The sequence below is a fragment of the Aythya ferina genome (genome assembly GCF_964211825.1).
Source record: "Aythya ferina genome assembly, chromosome: 1".
NCBI lineage: Eukaryota > Metazoa > Chordata > Aves > Anseriformes > Anatidae > Aythya > Aythya ferina.
The window spans coordinates 55,590,253-55,610,720 of NC_140296.1; the positions used below are offsets into that span (position 1 = coordinate 55,590,253).

The window sequence follows — 20,468 nt, forward strand, 5'->3', positions numbered from 1 at the left end:
CGGAGGGAGGGGGGAAGAAGGTCTCTTTTCCAGGGCATTTCAGCTCCATTGAGCACGACTGCATTGCCCTTCATTTCCTAATGAAGGCTGCACCCAGCAGGGACCGAGTCCGCCTGCTGTAGCCTGTAAGCAGGATCACTGCAGTCTTGGGAAGATGTCTTGTGGAAACGGACAGTATCTCTGGCATGAGCTTCCATGGGGGCTGCACGTACCCACAATGGTTTCAGTTCTGCTGTAGCACCATGTCACGCTGATTTAAAGACAAACAAAAATAAATTAACCCTAACCCTGGGTTCAGTAGGGAACCCTTCTAGAGGTCGCTCTATTTCTGTCTGGAAAGATCAAGGCCAGACAAGAGTCTGATGCCCGCTCACCCCATTTCCTTCCCAGGCTGCAAATTTTACTCTTTGTCCTAAAGACTCAAGCATGCCCCGATGTAAGCTACCAGCAGCTACTGTCTGATTTCACACTCACCACTGTCTAATACTGCAGTATACCAATAAAGCATGGACCTTTACCAACTGGAGAGGTTGCTGGCTACTAAACCTACACCAAGCTTAATGAGAATATAAGCATGTCAAGCCATTTAACTGTGTATGCATGGAATTAATTTTTTTATTTTTTTTTAATTTACTTTTACCTGTATTGAAGGCTTTTACTCATTCTAACTGGTATTTTGCTGTAAAACTGTCACTGGTTTAATTGTTCTGTCCATTTGCTGGCAAATGCCGTGTCCTAAATCTGAGGAAATTGGTTCACTGAGAAGGTACACCATTCTCCCAAATCTCTCAGTGCCACTTTTGCCATGGGCACACATTTTGAAGGTGTGAATTCAGAGCAAACCTTTCTCCCTGCCATGTTCGCCTTCATGCCATGCAGGGTTCTTGCTTATTTGTGAAATCACATCTGCTTCTGAGATGTGTTTCCTTTCCGTTCCTCCCCATATTCTTTAGTACTGCATTCAGGGATGTTTGTACATGAATTTCTGATTGATGTATAACCACTTCTCAAGATATTTATTCCTAACAAACTGTATCCAGCACTCCAGCTTTTCCTGTTTAATGGGCAAGAGGATGGCAGCCTGATGAACTGGTCCCCCTCCAGTCTTTGTGGAAGTCAGTGGGGGGTTATTCTTGCATTGAAGGAGAGCAGAGGAGAATCCCCATCCCCTGCTTCTGTTAGCTCAGCAGTGTGGCCATGCCTGGTTCACAGCAGGGAAGAGAACAGATGGACACCCTCCTTAAACTCTTCTCCAGTCTCTGAGGTACTCTAGTCAGCAGCAAAATGCATAGGAAAACTCCTGCTACTTCATCTGGAGCTCTCCTCCCTCATGCCATTTTGGATCGTGTCTTTCTCTGGCCAAAACTTTTAGGTAGAAGTTAGAGGTATGCAACCACTGTGAGTATGGAAAATGAAGCTAGATTTACGGTGGCTAAAGAAGCAGCAGCTCAGGCTGATAGTTTCATATTGAAGAGCCTTCATATTAGTACGCTCAGTAATGCAAGGACGAGGGGCAACAGTTTGGGGTTTCAGCTAGCAGACTGGAGTTTCAAGAACACTCATCCGCCCTTAAAGCAGAGTAAATGGGATCTGGATGTCAAAAGCCTGCAGTACTTGGCAAAACATCCCCTGGCTTAAGTAGCTGTGGAGCAAGTCTGAGAGAATAAGCCAGGAGCCCTGCAACATCCCAGGTACTGAGAAAGGCACTTTGCTGGCTCTTAATGTATTTTAATTTCTAACAATGAACTTATAAACCTTGAGGAGAATATAACCCTTAACAGATAAGTTTGAGTGAGGACTGTAGCTGTACATGAAGCTTTCCAGCAGAATTTCAGTCACTTTCAGTAATGGTTGATGTTTCCATAATTGGGTAATTTTCACTTCTTGGTACTCCACAGAGGAGGAACATAGCTTCACATTACTGTTCTCTTCCTTGCTGCTGAAACACGGCGTGTAGGGATGGGAATTGTTTCACCTGAAGTAGATGCAGAGCACTAAATGGCATGAGTTTGTTACTCAGAAGTTTCAGGAAAAAAGGAATAAATGAGGAGGGAGTATCTTCAGGATATAGTGGACCCCATTTATATTCCTCACAAAGAGAAGAGCCCTGCTTTGTTAGGTTAAAGCCTCTGACTAGGGATTTCAGGTCATATTATGCTGTCTGTGCAGTCAACAAAGAAAGAGGCAGCACACAGTTCAGCACCCCTATGATTTGCATTGACCTCTGGGAGGGATTTTCTTCATCAGGTGAAAAGTAATGAATATGGACGTTGCCCCCAGCCTGTACTGGGCATATTTTAAAGCAGCGTGGCTCAGCCAGCCCAGGTGTCTGCAGGCACCAAACTCAGCACCAGTCCCTGTGGCTTAACATTTGGGTTTGGTGGAAGCCTAGAGCAAAGCAGATACTGCTGGTGGGATAGATCATGGCCAGCCCAACCTGTCCCTCTCCTGCTGGGCACCTGCAGCTTGCCAGTGCTCCCTTGTATTCCCACCACCAAGCTGCAACAAGCATTTGATTTTAACCACTGAATTCATTTTGCTTAGCACATGAAACCGGTATGTTGCTGGGGGCTGATCTGAGACACTTCCAAAACTAGGACGGTAACCCATAGTTTCATGCTCTGTGACCTTGTGAAATGCCATTGTTGTTCTGCAGATTTTTTTTTGTGCTCAAGCCATCCTTAGATAAACATCCTTTTGTACCCATCTTGTGGTTTAGGTGTATAGGGCTAGCTCCATTATATCTAACGGATGACCCCCTCAGTTCAAGTCTGAATCTGAAAAAAATTACTTGAAGTAAAGTAAAGACAGCTCTATGTTAGCAGCTGCAAACCTTTTAAGCCTCCAATGCACTATGCAATATCACTTGGTGTCTGACAGCTGCTAGGCTGATAATTTGCTAATAATAAGGAATTCTTTGGGGTAAAATGTGAGGAATTTCAGTAGCTTGTAAATAAGATGGTCTTCCTTCTTCTGTTTATATTCTGCAGTATGTAGTTGATGAGTAGAGCCTATATGAACATACTCTTTTGTGGTGGGAGGTCAGAGAAGACACTAAGAAAAACCCATTTGGTTAACGTAGGTTATTTGGTTCTCACCTCCATGAAAAAGTCACCTGACATCATTGCCTTGACCCATCAGCATGACACATGTCCTGACGGTGGAGTGAAGACCTTCAGTTTTCATTCCTTCGTGATTTATTGACTTTCTTACAGCAGAGGTAGTTGGCTTCCCGCTTTTACCTGAACAACACTCAGTGTGGTGGTCTTTATGGCTGTGCTGGTTGCAGTTAGGCCCCAGAATGTGCTAATGTATCAGCATTTTGAGGCCCTTTTGCAGTAAAGCCACTTTCTTATACCCATCTTTAATTTTGAGTTGTTCAGCATACTGGTAGATGGGGGTCTAGCCTCTTGCTTGTAGGTGGTGGTGTTTAGATTTGGTCACTGCTCATGTCCACGTTAATACCAAAAATTAAAATGTAGCATTTCAACTCGCTGTGAAATAGCTCTGCAAAAGGCAGTGATGTATTGGCGTGCAAGTCTGTAATCAGTGGGTGCATACACAACGTCGTGAGCCACCAGGCACAGTTTTTCTGGATATTTTTATAATACTTCTCCCAAGTCATGTCTTCCAAGTGTGGATTAGGAAGTCTTTTTTAATTCATTGTCCATTTGATATTTTATAGTTTGAAAACCTGAAGTTGTACTGATAAAAATTCCAGTACATACAAGGTTAGATCTAGGATCATAACTAGGTAGGTAGATATGTTGATTTATCTATATCTATCTATCACAGATAGGTGCTATTTAACTTTTAGCATACAATGCCTGTGAACTTCTCACAGAGGTGCAAATCATTTATTTGCTGTCGTATGACAGGCATAGTGCCAGAATTTCTTTGTTTCCACGTTTGAGCTGGTATCACTTTTCTTATGTCTTTTGTAATGTAGAGTGCAGAACTTTTAACCTTACAACCTTGCTATTAATCTGTTTCACGATTTCTCACTGATGAATTCCATTTCTTTTGAAAACACTGTATACAGTTGTGTGCTAGTGTCAATAAAATTGACATTTGTGTAACAAGCTGTGGCATTCTCTCAGATTTCACTGAACACTGATTTAGTGCAAAACTGTTGGTAAATCCTTTCTTGATAGCTGTATTAATACAGAACTTTGATTTATAATAGGCTACATAACTGTCGTGATTACGTAAACTGATAACTGTACTGTTTTTTTATTTCTCTTTTCAAAGGAATGAAATATAAACATGAACTGGTTTGGAACTGGAAAACATTCATGTTCTAGCAATAAATCTAAGCTCTTCCAGAAAATAAATAGGTTTAACTACTGGCCTAATTATATTTATTGGTGCCTCTGTTTACTGGAGTGTCTCAGCTGTGTGGTAGTAGCAGAAACACTTACCTATCATAATCTAGGGAGGATATAAACCCATGACAGTACAATGTATTTGACCATGGTGATACATGTTTTACCTTTAATCCTAGACAGCCTATTAGCTGTAGTAATCAAGACCTTGTCACATATTTGTTTTTTTTTGTTGTTGTTGGATATTAAGGTATGATGCCAAAAGCATACAGACTGTAAATGTTCTTCCACATGAAAGATCCATCTTCCAAAACAAATTTAGATTTATGGAGGTTTGGAGGAGGGGACAGTGGGCATTTTTTGGCAAACTCTCTCCTTTGTGCAGTCAGCAGTCTGGCTGCCTCCCAAAAAGACAAAATGCTAATTTCAGTAATATTTAATGTAGTGTATATGAATCCATGGAAGTGTAATTAATTGTCTAATTCTTTAATATTTTTCATCCAAAATTCAATGGGACTTTTTATCTGTGCTAATCTAAAGTTGTCGTGCTTTGTGCATTAAAAATATTGCTTTTCTTGTGTAAATGTAATGTGAGCATTTCCATCCCAAACAATCAGAGGAGCATGGAAAGACCTACAAGGTATAATATGCATACTTGTGTTGTGTGTAGCAATTGGGGAACCAGTAGTTTCCTCCCTTTGTGTTAGATTTGCCTGGTGTTACTTAGCAGCAACACTGCTGTAGAAAGTCATTGTTTCTTTTTCTCTAGACTTCCACTAGATAAATTTCTTCTAACTTGTGTCCTGTAGCTCCCTCTGAAGTACTGATTCAAGTCTTTGAGGTTTCACTTTGCTAGAAAGAATGGCACTCCTAGGGTGACTCCCTTGCTGTATTTATAATCTTTAATAGAGTGGATAACATTGGTGAAAAAAAAAAAAAGGTATTAATTTAACACTTAGCTGTAAATCTTCCAGTTTAGTCACGTATGCCCTGACCCCTTCCTTACAGAGACACTAATTTCAGCCAGCTTCATCAGCTAAGAGAATACTACAGTCCCTTGGCTAATGCAAGTGGATGCAGCTCCTCTGACTTCCAAGTCTGTTTGGACTAGTTTGAGGACCCTGATGGCTGCGTCTTGCAGTGTAATTTCACAGGTTGCAGCTTGGGGTTGTAACTTTTTGGTACTTTATAGGGAGAGCCTGTCCTAACTGATTTCTTTTACCATTTTTTTAGCAGGTTCTCTGACTGGCAGCCCTCATCTTTCAGAGCTTTCCATCAATTCCCAAGGAGGACCATCAGTGGTGAATATGTCATTATCTCCAAACCTGAGCCCTGATGCCAAGCAGTCATCTCCCTTGATCAGCCCTTTACTAAATGACCCGTCGTGCATCAGGACTGAGGAAGAGGAAGAGGTCCGAAGAAAGGTAAGGCAGAGGCAGTTGGCTTTGGCTTTCTTCTCTTTGCTGTGTTGTGACTACCACTATTTGTCAAAGTGACAAATATCTACACCCCTTGCAGCTTTCTCATCATAGATTCACACAAATTACTTGAGTTGGGTCACTTGGTGTCTGCTGTGGTCAGTAGGAGTGCTTCCAAGAACATCCATGTGCTCCTGAGGCCAGACTCCTGGCTTGGAGTGGGTCTGGCCAGAACCACAGAGCATCTGTAGCTGAGGGCTCAGTGGCCTGGATTCATCCTCTTGAACAGAGGTGCAGGAATTGGGGAATTAACTCGTCTTTAAGCAGTATAGAGAATGTAGGTAGCTCCATGGCCCTAAGGTGGGATGAATCTGGACCAGTCCTTTGAGCAGCAACCTCAATTCTGAGCTTGTTTTGACAGGGTTCCTTATAAACCTGACTTGGTTTTTAAGGAGAAGCATTTAGTAGTTTGTTGTAACAAAACAGTCAACTCCATTGTATTATTGGAGAGAGAATTTCCAGGTGACAGAGAGAAAAGATGAGCCTTTGTAGGAGTATATGACCCAGGCTCGGCACTCTGTCCCTGCTGGGAGCACCACTGGGAGCAGTTGGAGTGGAAAATGCTCTCTTTGAACCACAGCCTGCAGTGCTCAGCTGGGAGTGCTTGGCTCAGACCCATCATTGCAGCAAAGCCATAAGGGAGCATCACATCCAAAACTGTCATCAGAGACAGAAGGGATTCTGTCTGAGCCAGGGTGCTCTGGGTGTCTGCTGGCTTGTCTGCCTGTACTGCAGGGCGAGAGGGGGATCTTGTGCTTCTGTTGCCTGCTTTTTCTCCTGTGCTGAGAGCATCTCAGGAGGAAGGAGGTAGGAACTCAGCTGGCTTTGGTGGAAAGTGGCAGCAAGTATAAGGAAAACATGCGAGAGATAAATTTGAGAAGAAAAGCCAAGAAACTGTTAATAGACTCATAATTCTCTGTGTCAGTCCAAGTTACAGCAGCCAGTGACTGTTGTAGCTTATACCAGTAGCTGATGGTTCCCATGGGATCGTACACTGAGAAATGCCCACACAATCTCTCTTCACATCCCTTTCTGGTGCATCTGCTACATGGTTGATCTTCAGGGAAGAAACATAAGAGCAAAAGATTTGTGGATGTTTTGCTCTTCCTTTTTACTTCCTAAGCAGCACAGAACAAAACCAGTTGGGTTCCTTTAGCTCTTCAAAACCACTTTTGCCTCTTGGATAGCTCTGGAGGGTTTGGATTGCTTTTTTTTGTTTGTTTTCTGGAATTTGAAATCTGCAGCAAACCCTAAAATCCTTCATTTCTTCCACTGTTAGGCTGTCTGTCTGGATGGGGAAAATCTTCCAGATTTCATTTTTTGTATTTTGCTGCGGATTCTTACCCTGCCAATGAAACCGGTAATAATCAGACACTAATTTTTGTAGGATTTGCCAAATTTGATTCAAATAGTTGCCTAGTTTGCGAACAATTTCTTTCTGAACTCCAGAATATGTCCTGCTCCAGAGGTGTGGAATAAACTGAAAAGAACATCAGCACCCCAAAGCTAAAGAAGTCCCCTTGGCAGAAAGAAATCTCTCAAGAACCCATTGAAAGTGTTTGTTCTCTTCTGTTGGCAAGGCAGAATTGTTTTCAGGGCTTCAGGGCTTATGAACATTCGAGCATGAGTCACAGTAACCACAAGCAAGGGTCACTAGTTTGTAACTCTCTTGGTGATTGTTGTCTGCAGTTCTTTTTTTTTCCTACAGAAAGCAGCTCCGTAAAAGCAGATGAAAACCTAATGTGTTTGCAATTTGCAGAGATTCCCAACTGAGAAAGCTTACTTCATTGCTAAAGAAGTAGCGACCACAGAACGAACATACCTGAAGGACCTTGAAGTCATCACATCGGTATGTTTACTTTAGCATTACTCATGAAACATGTGAAGCTCTAGTCAGCAGCACGATTTCATCTGCTCCATTTAACATCTCCACCGTTCCACACTACTTCTATGTGCTGCACTGTAGGTATTCTCTGCTGGGCACAGGAGTACAACCCTAGGGAGGAAGTAGCAGAAAAAAAGCAGAAACGAGAGATTTGTGCTGTGGTTAGGAACATGCACTGTGAAACCCTTTCAGGTTGAGGAACTTGGAACACAGTTCAGTTATTCTTTCTTGCTCTCATACTTTGTGGTTGCAATTACTAAAAATGCCTGTGGGTTTTCAGTGATTTCTCTTAAAACTGAAGTAGCTCCCTAGGGAGGCATAGTAATGTTTTCTCCTGGCTTAAATGCCCTCCATTTAGCATGATGTATTGCAGAGCACCTACTGCACCTCCATGAATGATTCTGACTTTTCAGTAAGTAAAACTGTCTGTTAAATAACTCATTGTTTTGTAGCATCTGATGAACGTGTAATTGTTAAAATCACCAAAACAAATTATGTGCCTGCTTTGCACACACGACAGTTTTGTTTAACTTCCAAGAGCAACGTGTGCGAGATGTGGCCTTAAATAATAATCATCTGTGAAAAGGATCCACTAGATCCAAAACCTCTCATGGTATGTCAGCAGTCCTGCCAGTTCCAGACCTCCCAGATATTTAACTGCAGAGCGTGTGAACTTCTGTGAGGTTGTGCATTGAGGGTGTGTTGCCACCTCCTGCATGGAGCGTTGTGGTAAGGAGGATATGCTGCAGAGAAGAGGTGGTAGCAGCAGGGAACCAGGGAGATAATTTCTCCCCAGCTTCCCTTCTGTTCCAGAAGCCCACTTGGCAGATGCAGTTGGTCTGACACCAGCTTAGACATAACCAGTGTAGGCTGGAGCAGCATGGTTATTGGAGGCTGGAAGATAGCTGTGGCTTCACTGCCTACTGCTCCTGGCTTCCTGGAGATGCCAGGCTGATGAGGGAAGAGACCAGGCTGTGTGGGACAGAGATCCTTGCTGCAGTCCTAACAACACATGTGCTGTTTTCAGCGTTCGTTTCATCCGGTGGCTTCAGAAGCAGAATGTTTCAGCTCTTCCCAGCTCCCTGCCAGTTTCTGCCTTAGGCCTAACCCCACTTCCCACCCAGCCCTTTATCCTTGTAGCAGACAAATTCGAAGAGAGGCCTAAAACTAAGCTGATGATCAGACCCATCAGGTGTGCCCCAGAGATCTCTGGCACAGGAGGCCACTGGGAGTGAACAAGGAGCCAGTGTCCTTGAAAAAGAGAGTTTCATGCATCAAGTATGAGCATTGGTAGCTCTGCAGTTCTTCAACCTGCTCGGTGCAGAAATAAAGTGGGGGAGAGGTAGGCTTGGGATTATCCTAGGTGTGGGACAACACCAGCCGATGCAGTGTCAAGCCTGCTGTACCTTATCTATGGTCCCAACAGCCTTCTAGGGCCTGCTGGAAGTCAACCATAGGTAGCTGGAACCCCTTGGGGCTACAAGGAGGGAGTGCTCTTACCACGTTGAAGAGAATAGTCTGCCACCTTGGCAAGCCCCATAGTCCTCTGGTTGTACATCACCCTGATGTCTCCCAGTGCAAATAAAATAAAGAGAACGTAGAGCAAAACTGATCAGGAGCCTGTTGCACTCTTAACAGTGTCTGGTGCTGACCCTCCTGTTCCCTGCTCCTCGTGTCTTATCTTGGGAGTGCAATGGGCTTCTCTTCCTTGCTCACCTGGCAAAAGGCTTGGTTTCTCTATCTGCGAGCAGCAGGGTGGCCACAAGTGTTTACTGTACCAGCTCCTGTCAAAGGGGTTGCAGACAGGACTCAGCGAAAGAAAATGCAGAGCATGTTTTGCGGTCTTGCTGGAACATTTTCAAGTATTCTCTCGAGAAAATAACCCTTGCACCTACAATGTTTGTAAATCCAGTTTGGGCTTGAAGGGAATTTTTGAGGTTTGGTGAGTGATGGCCAAGGGGAAGGGAGTTCCTTTTTCACCCGCTCAGGGCCTGACCACTGATACAAGCACCAGAGCATGCAGGAATATTGGGTAGCCTGAGTTATTTTGCTACTGCCAGCTAACCAGCTCCATTCTGGGTCAAGGGCTTAAAGACAGCAAATGGTCATACCTGCTGCATTCCACCCACTTGGTAATTTTGCTTCTCTTTTTGTTTGTAGTGGTTTCAGAGTGCCGTGAGTAAAGAGGATTGCATGCCCGAAACACTGAAAAATCTCATTTTCTCCAACTTCGAACCTTTGCACAAATTTCACACTGGTTTTCTCAAGGAAATTGAGCAGAGACTTGCTCTGTGGTAAGATTGGTTTTTGTTTTTGTTTTTGTTTTCATGCAGTCTAACATTTTTGCACTCCCTTTTTGCTAACTCTTTGTGATTTGCTTGTTGTGATTCATTTGTGAAAGCCACAGATGTCATTTACTAACAGACTTCAGATATTGAATCATGCTTTGTTCGTGTTTACTTGACAAGCTCTATTGTTCAGATATCTCAGTCAGGTACAGACACACGTAAATGAGATTGTAACACCGGATGAAGCCTTCTTTTGCCAAATGTCAGTGTTTCTATATGGCTGCTCTTCTGAAAAAACATGCTGCAAGCAAGGCTTATGAGTAATAAAGAGGGGGAGGTAAAGGACCAAATCCTGTTTCTGTCAAATAGAGGTAGGATGGGAGGAATTTCAGAGACCAGCTGCCTATATATGACACACTCAGGGTGCACAGCACCCTCTACAAATTGGCAGAGTATTAGAAAAGGATATTGACCCTAAAATGTTTCTATCTTAGCTTAATAGTGGCAGTAAAACATGGCATTTTTGTGAAATAGCTGTGAATTGAGTAACTGCCGTGGCAAGACTCGGTGCATTTGACCAGTGATGTCTGAGCAGAGGCAGCACGCAGAAGCCTTGTCCTTGCTCTGATTACACCTGTCTGCACTGGATTGTCATGCTCTGTGTAGGCATTTTATGGTGGGTTGTCAGTCCTGAGAACCCAGCTTTTCCTTCTTGGTTATAAAAGTGACCATGGAAAAGTGGTGTGAAAGCAGTGAATGGGCGTCCTTGCAGGCAGACCTGATGGGTGCTAATCAGTTTAATACCTGTGCAACCAATGAATCAAAACAAAAGCAAAACATAACCTTAAAGCATGTGAGTTTAGCTCTTGTACTGTGATGATCTAGATGCCTGAATGAGAACACAGCACGCTGCAGACTTTGGGCTTTCCAAACCCACCCTGCACAGTTCCAGAATTAGTGGGCTTGGAAACTGCCTCGCAGAGCTGACATCCTTGGCCAGGACTTTGTGGTTGATGTTTTATGTAAGCTTATTTCCAAGGCATGTGCTGCACAGCAACCCTGCCTGCATCTCCTTTTCTTCGTTGAGCTGCTACTGTTTTAATTGAGTCAGGATTCTTACTTGCTGGTGTTAATTGCTTGTCAGTAAGGAATATTTATGGCAGGTACTTCAAGAAGCCTCCTTGAAATGTTGTGAATAGTGATTGTTTCTCTGCCCATGGTGTGGGATTAACAGTGGTCGGGGTGAGGGTGAAGGGTGAAGTGGTGAGAAAAGGACAATTTATAGTTTGTAAAGGACCAAGTTCTGCTCTCTAGCAGACCAGTCTGATCTAGTGAGCTTCACGGGTGCTGATTCCTAGGGCACATGTTGAAATAGATTCCCTCCATACCCTTCTGGTCGCTGCTGTTATTACAGGTGGATGCCAACTTCCTGCTCAGATGTGATGTTTTCCAAAATTGCATTATGCTGCAATAACAGCCTAACCCTAGGCTACTGGGATTAGAGAGTAGAGAGAGTAGAGAACAAACTTCAGCTTTTCGAAACAGCTGCTAGAAATGACTGTACCTAACTTGAATTCAGCTCCCTGTAGAAGAGCTTGATGAAAAACACGCTTTTAGAAAGAGTAATGCAGAAAAGAGATTGGTACCAAGTCAGATTGCCTGTAACTTGTATTGATACCCTCGATACGTGGGTTTGTAAGCAATAGGCAAACGTTTGGAGCAGAAGTTGTCCCACTCATTTCACACATTGCCAAGGTAGCATGCAGTTTCTGAGAGCTTCCAGTCCAATGTCCTCTATCTCACCTTCCTCTGAGCCCTGTGTATCTGAGTATATACTGAAACAGAAATACAGGACTATTATCTCCCTTCCTATGCCCGTGACACAAAGCATGAGGAAGCTGCCAAACTCCTGGGTGCCTGGTGGTAACCACAACCTCTGAGCTTGTGCACATCAGGCCAAGGGAGCCCACAGCAGCAATTGGAAGTGGACAGTGCATTTCACAGGACCCCTGTTACTCTGAGGCAGGTTGCCTTTCAGTTTACAATGCTTCTTTCCAAGATTCACACTGGAAGATGGCTTTACAGACTTAAGTGAAATGTTTTCAGCTAGCTTTGCAGCTGTAAATGACACAGACAAGATGGGGCCATTCTTCAGTCACTTGAGATATCTTGGTGGTATCCAGTGTGCTGTGAGGAGCTGAGATACAGGACTGCAACTGCTCCCCATCACTGAGGAAGTGGAACATTGTTAAGGGGGAGATGAGGAATGATTGCTAATGCTACGTGAATCCAGTTTATTCATTTTTTTTCAGAAGAGACCTTGGAAGGCAAATCTGGTGACTTTTAGAGATAATCAAACCATGCAGAACAGATTTATTTTTCTTTTGAACTCTATAAAAGGTTCAAAGACTGCAAATAAAACCTTGTGCTTCCCAGTTTGTACATTTAAGGGCCAGAACTCCTCACCCCCTTTGGAGCCTCAGTTGCTGTGAGGTCCACAAACACAGGCACTGAAGTGAGGGATCTGGGGAACTCAGCTAGAGTCACTGGAAAAAGAAACTCTTAACGAACATTTAGGCTTTTTTTTTTCCCCTTTTCAGTTAGCTTCTTTCAGAGCTGAGTAAGCCATTTGTTTTCCAACTTTTCCTTGTCCAGAGGCTATGGTTTCACAGAGCAGGAAACCTCACTCTAAGACTCCGAATACCATATTAAAACTGCAGTTTTTCTACAACACGAAGCGCCGATCTGCTGTGAAGTTACTTTGCAATTCAAAAATATTCTGATGAGGTAACTTTGTCCCAGCTGGGCACCTCACTCTGACTTTGGCAGATCAGCTCTTGCATGTCCTTCCACAGTCAGTGTAGAGCTGCCGTGAATTCTCTATCAGCTGCTCTGATTCGTTTGACAGAAGTGCAGTCACGTTCCTGCTCCTGACCTGGACTCAGCTGGCAGCCAGCAGCATGGGTTTACCTAGAGCAAATGTTTGTTTTTAAAGTTCTGGAAGATTTAAATATGTGAAATTGGAAGGGAGGCGGATTAGCTGGCAGGTGTTACTTTGGAGGTGTTGGGTTTTTTGTACGGTGCCACAGATGCTGAGATAAGTTGCAAGCAATAAACTCTATCCTATGGAGATTAGTGTTTAATTAAACAGTGAGTGACAAAAATAAACTGTCCCTCAGTGTGTAGAAGAACAAGCTGGTGGCAATGTGGTAAGGAATTTCTTCAGCAGCATGGTCAAGGTCAATTATCTCAATGCCTGTGCTGTCGTGACTGCACCAATGTGTTTGGCCCTGGGTATTTTTGAGGCAGTGATCTTCGACACATTTCACCACCACAGCCCAGAGCCCTGCCCAGCCACTAGAGCAAGTGTGTAGGTCCTTGTGAGCCTGGCTGCCACCGAGCTCCGTGGCACTGCTGCAGTCAGGGGCTGTCAGGATTCACGTCAACTCATTTATATCTGAATTTTGTGCGTCAGCTCTTTTAGATTTCCAGGTAGTGGGGAATGAAGGTGAGACATGAGCGTGCTCTGCATTCCCTTGAAAAAAAAAGACCTTTGGATGAATGCGTTATAGAGACTTCACCAGGCTACTGAAGGCCCCTAGCTACTCAGGTGTGTTGTGGGAGCTCCTCTGAGAGGAAAAGCCTCCATCCACCATGAGCAATCTGTTTTCCCCTGGTGAGTAGGATGCTGGATTTTATCAGCTCTGCAATAAATAGCAGTTCAGCCTGCCTCCTCTGACTTGGATCAAACTGAAGCTAGTGCTCTGTAAAAGAGCTGTGAAGGGACCAAGGCAAAGGGAAGACCACTCGTAACCATTGGTGATGACTCTGTGGTTTTAATTTATTTAAACACCTATAAACTTTTAGTACTTGGCTCAAAGAAGCTCAGATTGTGCACATTATTGAGAGCATTTCTGGCTTGCTCGAAGGCTTCTGGGCTGTTTGAATCTGCCTTCGGAGGCAGATTGTTTGCTACCGAACATCTGAAGGGCTGGAAACCCTTTGACCCAGTTATAGATTCTGGCAGGTCTGATTTGTTTCTTCATACAACCCACCCATTTTTCATACTACATTTCCTAAGAGCAGCAGATCTCAGTGAGAAAGTTTTTTAACAAGATGGGAATTGATGTTGACACCAATAGCCAACTGCAGAAAATTGGAATTTACTGCGTTTTTCACAGCCAGAGGTTCTGGCCATGAAACTGAGCCGATTCGCAGCGCTTTTACCGTGTGGCATCACAAGATCAGCAACAGCGTGCTGTGGCCGGTGTTTCCCACCTGTGTGGGAAGCCTGACCCCTGTGCTGTGCTGCTTCCAGCTCAGTGAAGCATCCCAGGAATCCCAACAGTTGCCCCAGCTGTGCTGAGCCCTCTGTTGATGGCACTGACCATGTTCCTGGACCAAGTGACCTGCTGAGGCCCTGTGCCTCAAGGAGAGGAAGGATGGCCTTGGTGGATGGAGGCAGGCAGGCAAGGGAGGAAGAGGAGGGAAAAAGAGCAGGCAGCCATCTGAGGTGGGAAAGAATGATGCACGTGAGCCTGTCCTGTTAGCACGAGCCAGGAGGAGAGCATCAGGCACTCTGGTACTGGGTACCGGGACTCCTCACCCAGGTTGCCCCTCAGCAAGGCTCTGGGTGCAAGGCCAGGAGTTCCCAGCCCTTTTTGCTACTCCATATGGGAGCAATATCCCAGTGTCTTCAAGCTGGCTCCTGTTTTTCAGGGGCCTGAGAGACTTTTTGGTAAGGAGGGAGAGGTGTGGGCAGCGCAGCCAGAGCGTGGCATGCTCCGTTAGCATCCAGCCAGCTGAAGCCAAGAAGTCAGTCAGGCTCTGCTCCTGCATTTATGTGAGCTGTCTAATAGCCTGATCGTTTGGGCGATCACAAGCAATGTTTTCCAGCCAAAAGATTGAGCTCATCTTTCCACACCCATTTAAGTGTTTGGATTTCAGGTTTCCACACTGCTTTTTGACAGAAATCTCTGACAATTCTGACAGGGGGAGGCAAATGGCGAGCCATAAATTTTCCCCCCTTGGTCGATCACTAAAGCACTGCAGAGAGCAATGCCCGGGCAAGCCAGGATAGCCATTTCCACCCCAGGAAGCCCTATTAGGAAGTGTGAATTGGTGTTTTGGGCCTTATCCATGTGCTGGGAAGAAAAAGCATTACGTACTTTCAAGAAATGTAGGCAAGACTCATCTTCTCGCCGGGAAGCCAATAATTTGACTCCCTGTTCGAAGGCACTTCTGAGGAAAGCTGCTGCCGCTCGGCTCTGCCAGATGTGGCTGCGAAATGTGTGCCTGGCAATTTGCAAGAAAGCTCTTAGATCTTAGCATATGAAAGGCAAAGGCTCAATCAGGATTCATGGGAGCCCGGCTTGAAAACCTGTAATAAAAAGCACTCAGAATGGTGTTAGGCAGATGAGCTAAATGCTGATTTATTAACCACTTTTTGTTTGGGAAATAGTACTTGTGGTCAGGAAGAACAGCCTGATAAATGTTTGTGTAAACAAAGCTGTGATCCTTATCTGCCTTCTCAAATGTATGAGTGCTGATGATTCAGCTGGTTCCTCATCTCTGGGATGCACAGGTTTGGAAATGTCTTTGTACGGTGTGCAGCCAGGAGGTATGTATTTGGGGTACAAATCTCACAGTCACACCATGTGGAGTCCTGGGACAAAGTCCTGGTGACGCTAAGTAGGCCTCAGTGCATTTAACTCCATTTTAAGGAGACAATTTGTATTACTGAAGTCATTTTTGGGCACATCTGGAGATTAGAGATCTGCTACATCCAAATGTCTTTGAAGTGATGGGGAAAGAATCACCAGTCCCTGATTAGTCATGCCCAGAGCCCTGTTAGGGTCATCTCAGTGGCCCTCCCAGCAGGGATGTGCCTGGGATCACCTCTGTGGAGGGGCCACCGCAGGGTGAGAAATCACATAGTCATGGTATCACAGAATGGTTTGGGTTGGAAGGCACCTTAAAGATCACCCAGTTCTACCCCCTGCCATGGGCAGGGACACCTCCCCCCAGCCCAGGCTGCCCAAAGCCCCATCCAGCCTGGCCTTGAGCACCTCCAGGGATGGGGCACCCACGGCTTCTCTGTTCTCAGCCACAGTGTCATGGTGTTCTCAGTACAGGTGTCCATCCCGAGGTGTTTCTTGCTCTGATCTCTTCCTGCTTAAAAGCATTGTGACACATATTTCATGTGGATTGGGTTTCTCCCACAACAGGGGTAGCTTTCCTAAGGCTTGATGGGGCTCTGGGTAGCTCTGGTGGCTTCAGCAGTATGTCTTCTGCTCTGAACAGCGTCCCTGCAACACTTACTGCCTGGAAAGACAACTGCAGCAGCATCTCTAATGGGCAGGGTGCTGAGAGGCACTGCCTAATAAGCACTGTGGGAGAGGAAGAGGGTGTTTTGCTTTTACCGACTCTTGTATTCCACCTGTGAAATGTTTGTCTTACGGAAAAGGTAGTTTCAGTGGGGAATGTTTAAGGTATTGCTTAATACTACAACTGTGGTTAGCAGTGCTCTTAAAATGTCTAAAGGATCTGAGTGCTTAAAGATGAGCTGCAGTACCCAGGAGGGAGATGCTGTTCCCAAGCCTGTAACAGAAGGTCACACACTCAAATATCATTTGCTGCAACTGATTTTTTTTATTTATTTATTTTTTTCTGCAATTGAAAGGCTGCAATTTTATGTTTTTATGTTGACCTGGAAAGAAATCTACATTGAGACACCTTTCCGTCCTTTGCCTTACCACCATCCTCATCAGATCTTTGTGCCTCCTACTGGCATTTGTGGAGGGCTGAGGATAGTATGGGCTGACCCAAGATATCCTTTCCTTTTTTTTTTCATTGATGTGCACTGAGTAGCTTGCATAATTGGAAAATCCAACATAGCTGCTTGCATGGGCTCTGGTGGCCTTTTTTAGTATTATATAAGGTTCTTCCTGAGTTTCTTATCAGATAAAAAGTTGGTCACCTCCCCTTTGCTTGCAATTGTACACTTGTGTTATGGTAAAAAGGAAGGGACTATTTGTAGACAAGTGGGAAATGAGCTTATTATGGAACAGTATCTCCAATATTCAGCCCAATTTTCAGTAGCATTAGACCTCCCCACTCTAAGTGGAGCAAGGGCACGTAATGTCTGGGGAAAACAGCTTCTGCATTTTCTGTAGAATCAGCTCTTGATGAAAATTTGTGGGAATCTATTCCCTGAGCTGTCACTTGTCACTGGCAGATAGACACCGTGTCCAAACAGTGACCCATGAAGACAAGGAGTAAGAAGAACGATTCAGCCATCGATGCACAACAAATGAGCAGCTTCTTCCCCCTCAGCAAGCTGAGTGTTGTTACTCAAAACATACCCCGCAGGGAGAGCTCTCTTCTCTGCTTCTGTGCTTTGGGCTCCTGAAGTAGTAAGACACCATCCGATGGGTTGGGTGTTTGTTTTTTTTTAATTGTCTGTGTGTTTGGATGCTCTTTGGGCAGGGGAGGTTCTTTTCTTCCTATTTATTTGGGATTTGCATGTAGGGGAGCTGGGGAAAAAAGCAGTGTAGTGTAGGGATTGCTGCCGAGTCAAGGCAGAGAGCTGGGGTGGAGTGGAGGACAGGTTTTAGGAGGAAGATGTGAAGCCATCCTGCTCCTCCCCTCCTGGCCCCACACCTGGCTTCAGCTTTCCACCCTTCTGCTGTGCATCACAGCCCATGCAGCTGTGCATCATCCCCAGTGGGAAAAGCATCTCTGTTACAAGGGGCAGCATTTGTGTGGGAATAAAGAACCAAAGCAGGGAGAATGGCTGGAGTGAGGGGCAGTGCCTGGCCATCACATTTCTGGATTTTCTTTGGGTTTTACCTCTTCCAGCAGGACTCATTTGCCTACAGCACGGGTTACCTCTGCTGGCCTGGCTGCTATGATTCAGCCAGCAGCTGGAGAGAGGCTGTCACTTTTGGGGATCCCCCTTCTCTCCCTCTTTGTCTCCCTGGCAAGATGCTGAGCAAGATGTAAAAACCCACAAATTGTTAAAAAAAAAAAAAAAAAAAAAAAAAAAAAGGCTTTGGGCAAAAGCTAATGAAGGGGAATGTTCCTGATGCCGTGCAGGAATGTGGTGAGATACTGTGCAAGCAGCCAGTGCTGGCTGAGCTGAAGAGGGGCCAGGGGGTCAACTTTTAGGAAATAAGGACCCGACTGTTCATCGAGCAACCACACTAAATATTAGCTGAAGTTCACAGAGTCAGTGGGAGCACTCGCTGTGACTTCGGTAGGCTCAGGGTCAGCCTTCGAGTAGCTAGCTGGTGGATACGAGCTTGGCAAGGAGTATTTCAGCCAACCGATGCATAGCCTTGAGATCAGAAAAGCAATTTTCTATTAAAAAATAACAGCCTGCGATGATGCCCTTATTATTTATCTTGGCACTGCAACAGAAAGGTACCAAACTGCTGAAGTCCATTAGATTAAATCAAACAGAAAGCCATAAAAAAGGGGCCGAGGCAATGCCAGGGAGTCAGAGAACAACGCATAAAGCACAAATTCTCCTAGAGATAATTACCGAACACCACGTCGTTCCTGGCAGCAGCACAGATTCGCCTGGCTTTGACGTTTCTGGGATTGTGTGCAAATGCTCAGCGTGAGCCGTTCGGGATGGGATGCTGCCTGCTGGCTGCACGGGCAGAGGGTTGCTTTCGCTCGCTTCCCACCAGTGCGGCGCTACTGCCTGGGACTTCAAATGTCAGTGGGTTTCGGTCAGGGGCACTCTGAGATGAGCCACTTTGAGCGGAGCCTTAGAGGCTGGGAAGTTTTATTTACAGCCTCTCGGAGGAAAGGCCGGTGGGGGGAGCTGCTGGATGGAGAGAGGACATGGGGGAAGGGGAAGGAGCAGCACAGGGGGGGCTGTAGAAGCTTTGTGGAGAGAGAAACTGGGCTTTTGTCCTCGGGTAATTCAGAAACTATAGCCTTGTGATGCCCATACATGCATGCCCCTGTTGTTCCTGGCAGTATAGACCCTTTCTTAGGTTTATATTTCATAGTTTTGACTATGGCAGCATTTATTTAATGTAGTGCTTTGGCAAAACAGGCAATGCTAATTGCAGCTACCGTTGACACAGCCCGACTTCCTACCCTAGTGTAGCCCTGGGTTTCAGAAAATCATAAAAAGTCTTACAGAGAGCTGTATTTTTCTTACTTCAATAGCTGTGTGAGTGCCTGAGAGACTTAACACAATAGGAAATAATTAAAGGCAGCCTATGACGCTGGATGTTGTTCAAATGAACATGGAACAATCCCTTGTTTATCAGCTGAGGCCCTTTGTGGAAGGATGAAGTGGAGGATGTTTCTATGTAGCACTCATGATCCGTGCCCTCTGCATTTCCCAGTTAGAAAAGGATGCAGAGAGGGTATCCAGCATGAACATAACCATGTCTGTCTTTACCAAACAAAATATGTCTGAATATGTCTATTCACGTAATAACGTAGAGATTTAATACATGTATAGATGTATTTTCCACGGGTCTCACCAGTGGAAAGTATATCCTAACAACAGCTGCAAATCACATTCTGTGATTTGGTGAGTGTGGGACTTCTCTGGCTAAATTGCTGCTACTGAGCAAGGCAGGGATTTACCATCTGGTTGTCCATTTATTCCTTCGCTGCACACAGAATTTTCTTGAAAGAGTGAACTACTGCAAATGAGTGAAAAACAATATATCCATTAGCAGTAACCCAAAGCAGAGGTTCTGTTCTTCTTGGGCTCAGGGAGAAGTTGCTTATATTTCTGCCCTCTTCCAAGGTAGTGCATTTCTTCATCCGAATTGCAATTGCTCTGTCTGCAGATCTGCCTCCCAATAAGCAGATGTGGGAATTGCAATGGATTTAAAAAAAAAATTGAGGACAGCTCGAAAAAAAGCCACCCTGCAGGAACCTTGGGTGCAGTATTAGCAGTTGGAAAGGGGAGGGGAGCAGTGCTTCTCCTCTCATCCCCCTACTGACTTTCTTTTGAAAATTGAACTTAATTGGAACAGATCTGTACCAGTTAGGTTCTCATATTCATGATTTTTTTCCTCCAGTGTTCTCTAGATGATGTGTTTGGGCTCATCCAGCATGTGACATCCCTGCCTGTCTCGCACATGGGCTCAGAAGCAGAAACATCTTTTTCATCAGAAGTTGGGCTTCTCCCAAAGGGAGCACCCACCCAAGTGCAGCTGGCTGGGTGGGAGGGGAGCAGTTTGCAGTCTTCATACCAAAAGTGACATACTGGAAGCCAGTTCTCTGCCAGCATGTAACACTCATGAGTCAAACCCAGATGCTGGGCAGATTAATTTTTTCCCCCACTGTCCCTTACACAAGCCGAAAGCTTTTCAGAGCAGGAGCCTCCTGTTCTGGGGTGCAGTTCTCGTTTCCTCACAGCATCGTCCTCCTGCTCTCAGCCCATGTATCGCAACGGCGTTTTGATGTCTTTTTCTCCAGGCATTTCCAGCCTCCTCTAGCGTGTTTAAAAACC

General features: G+C 45.0%; 1 protein-coding gene across 7 annotated transcripts in view; it reads left to right on the plus strand.

Moving 5' to 3' along the window:
- The window catches only part of FARP1 (FERM, ARH/RhoGEF and pleckstrin domain protein 1), a 193,531-nt gene that overhangs the window by 155,955 nt on the left and 17,108 nt on the right, over positions 1 to 20,468 (plus strand). For 5 of the 7 annotated variants that reach the window (XM_084524108.1, XM_084524103.1, XM_084524106.1 and 2 more), the window contains 3 exons: positions 5,559 to 5,749; positions 7,563 to 7,652; positions 9,849 to 9,982. In XM_084524108.1, the coding sequence (XP_084380234.1) occupies positions 5,559 to 5,749; positions 7,563 to 7,652; positions 9,849 to 9,982 (415 nt within the window). The remainder of the gene's footprint in view (positions 1 to 5,558; positions 5,750 to 7,562; positions 7,653 to 9,848; positions 9,983 to 20,468) is intronic. The other 2 variants (XM_084524105.1, XM_084524107.1) reach the window with 1 other exon arrangement.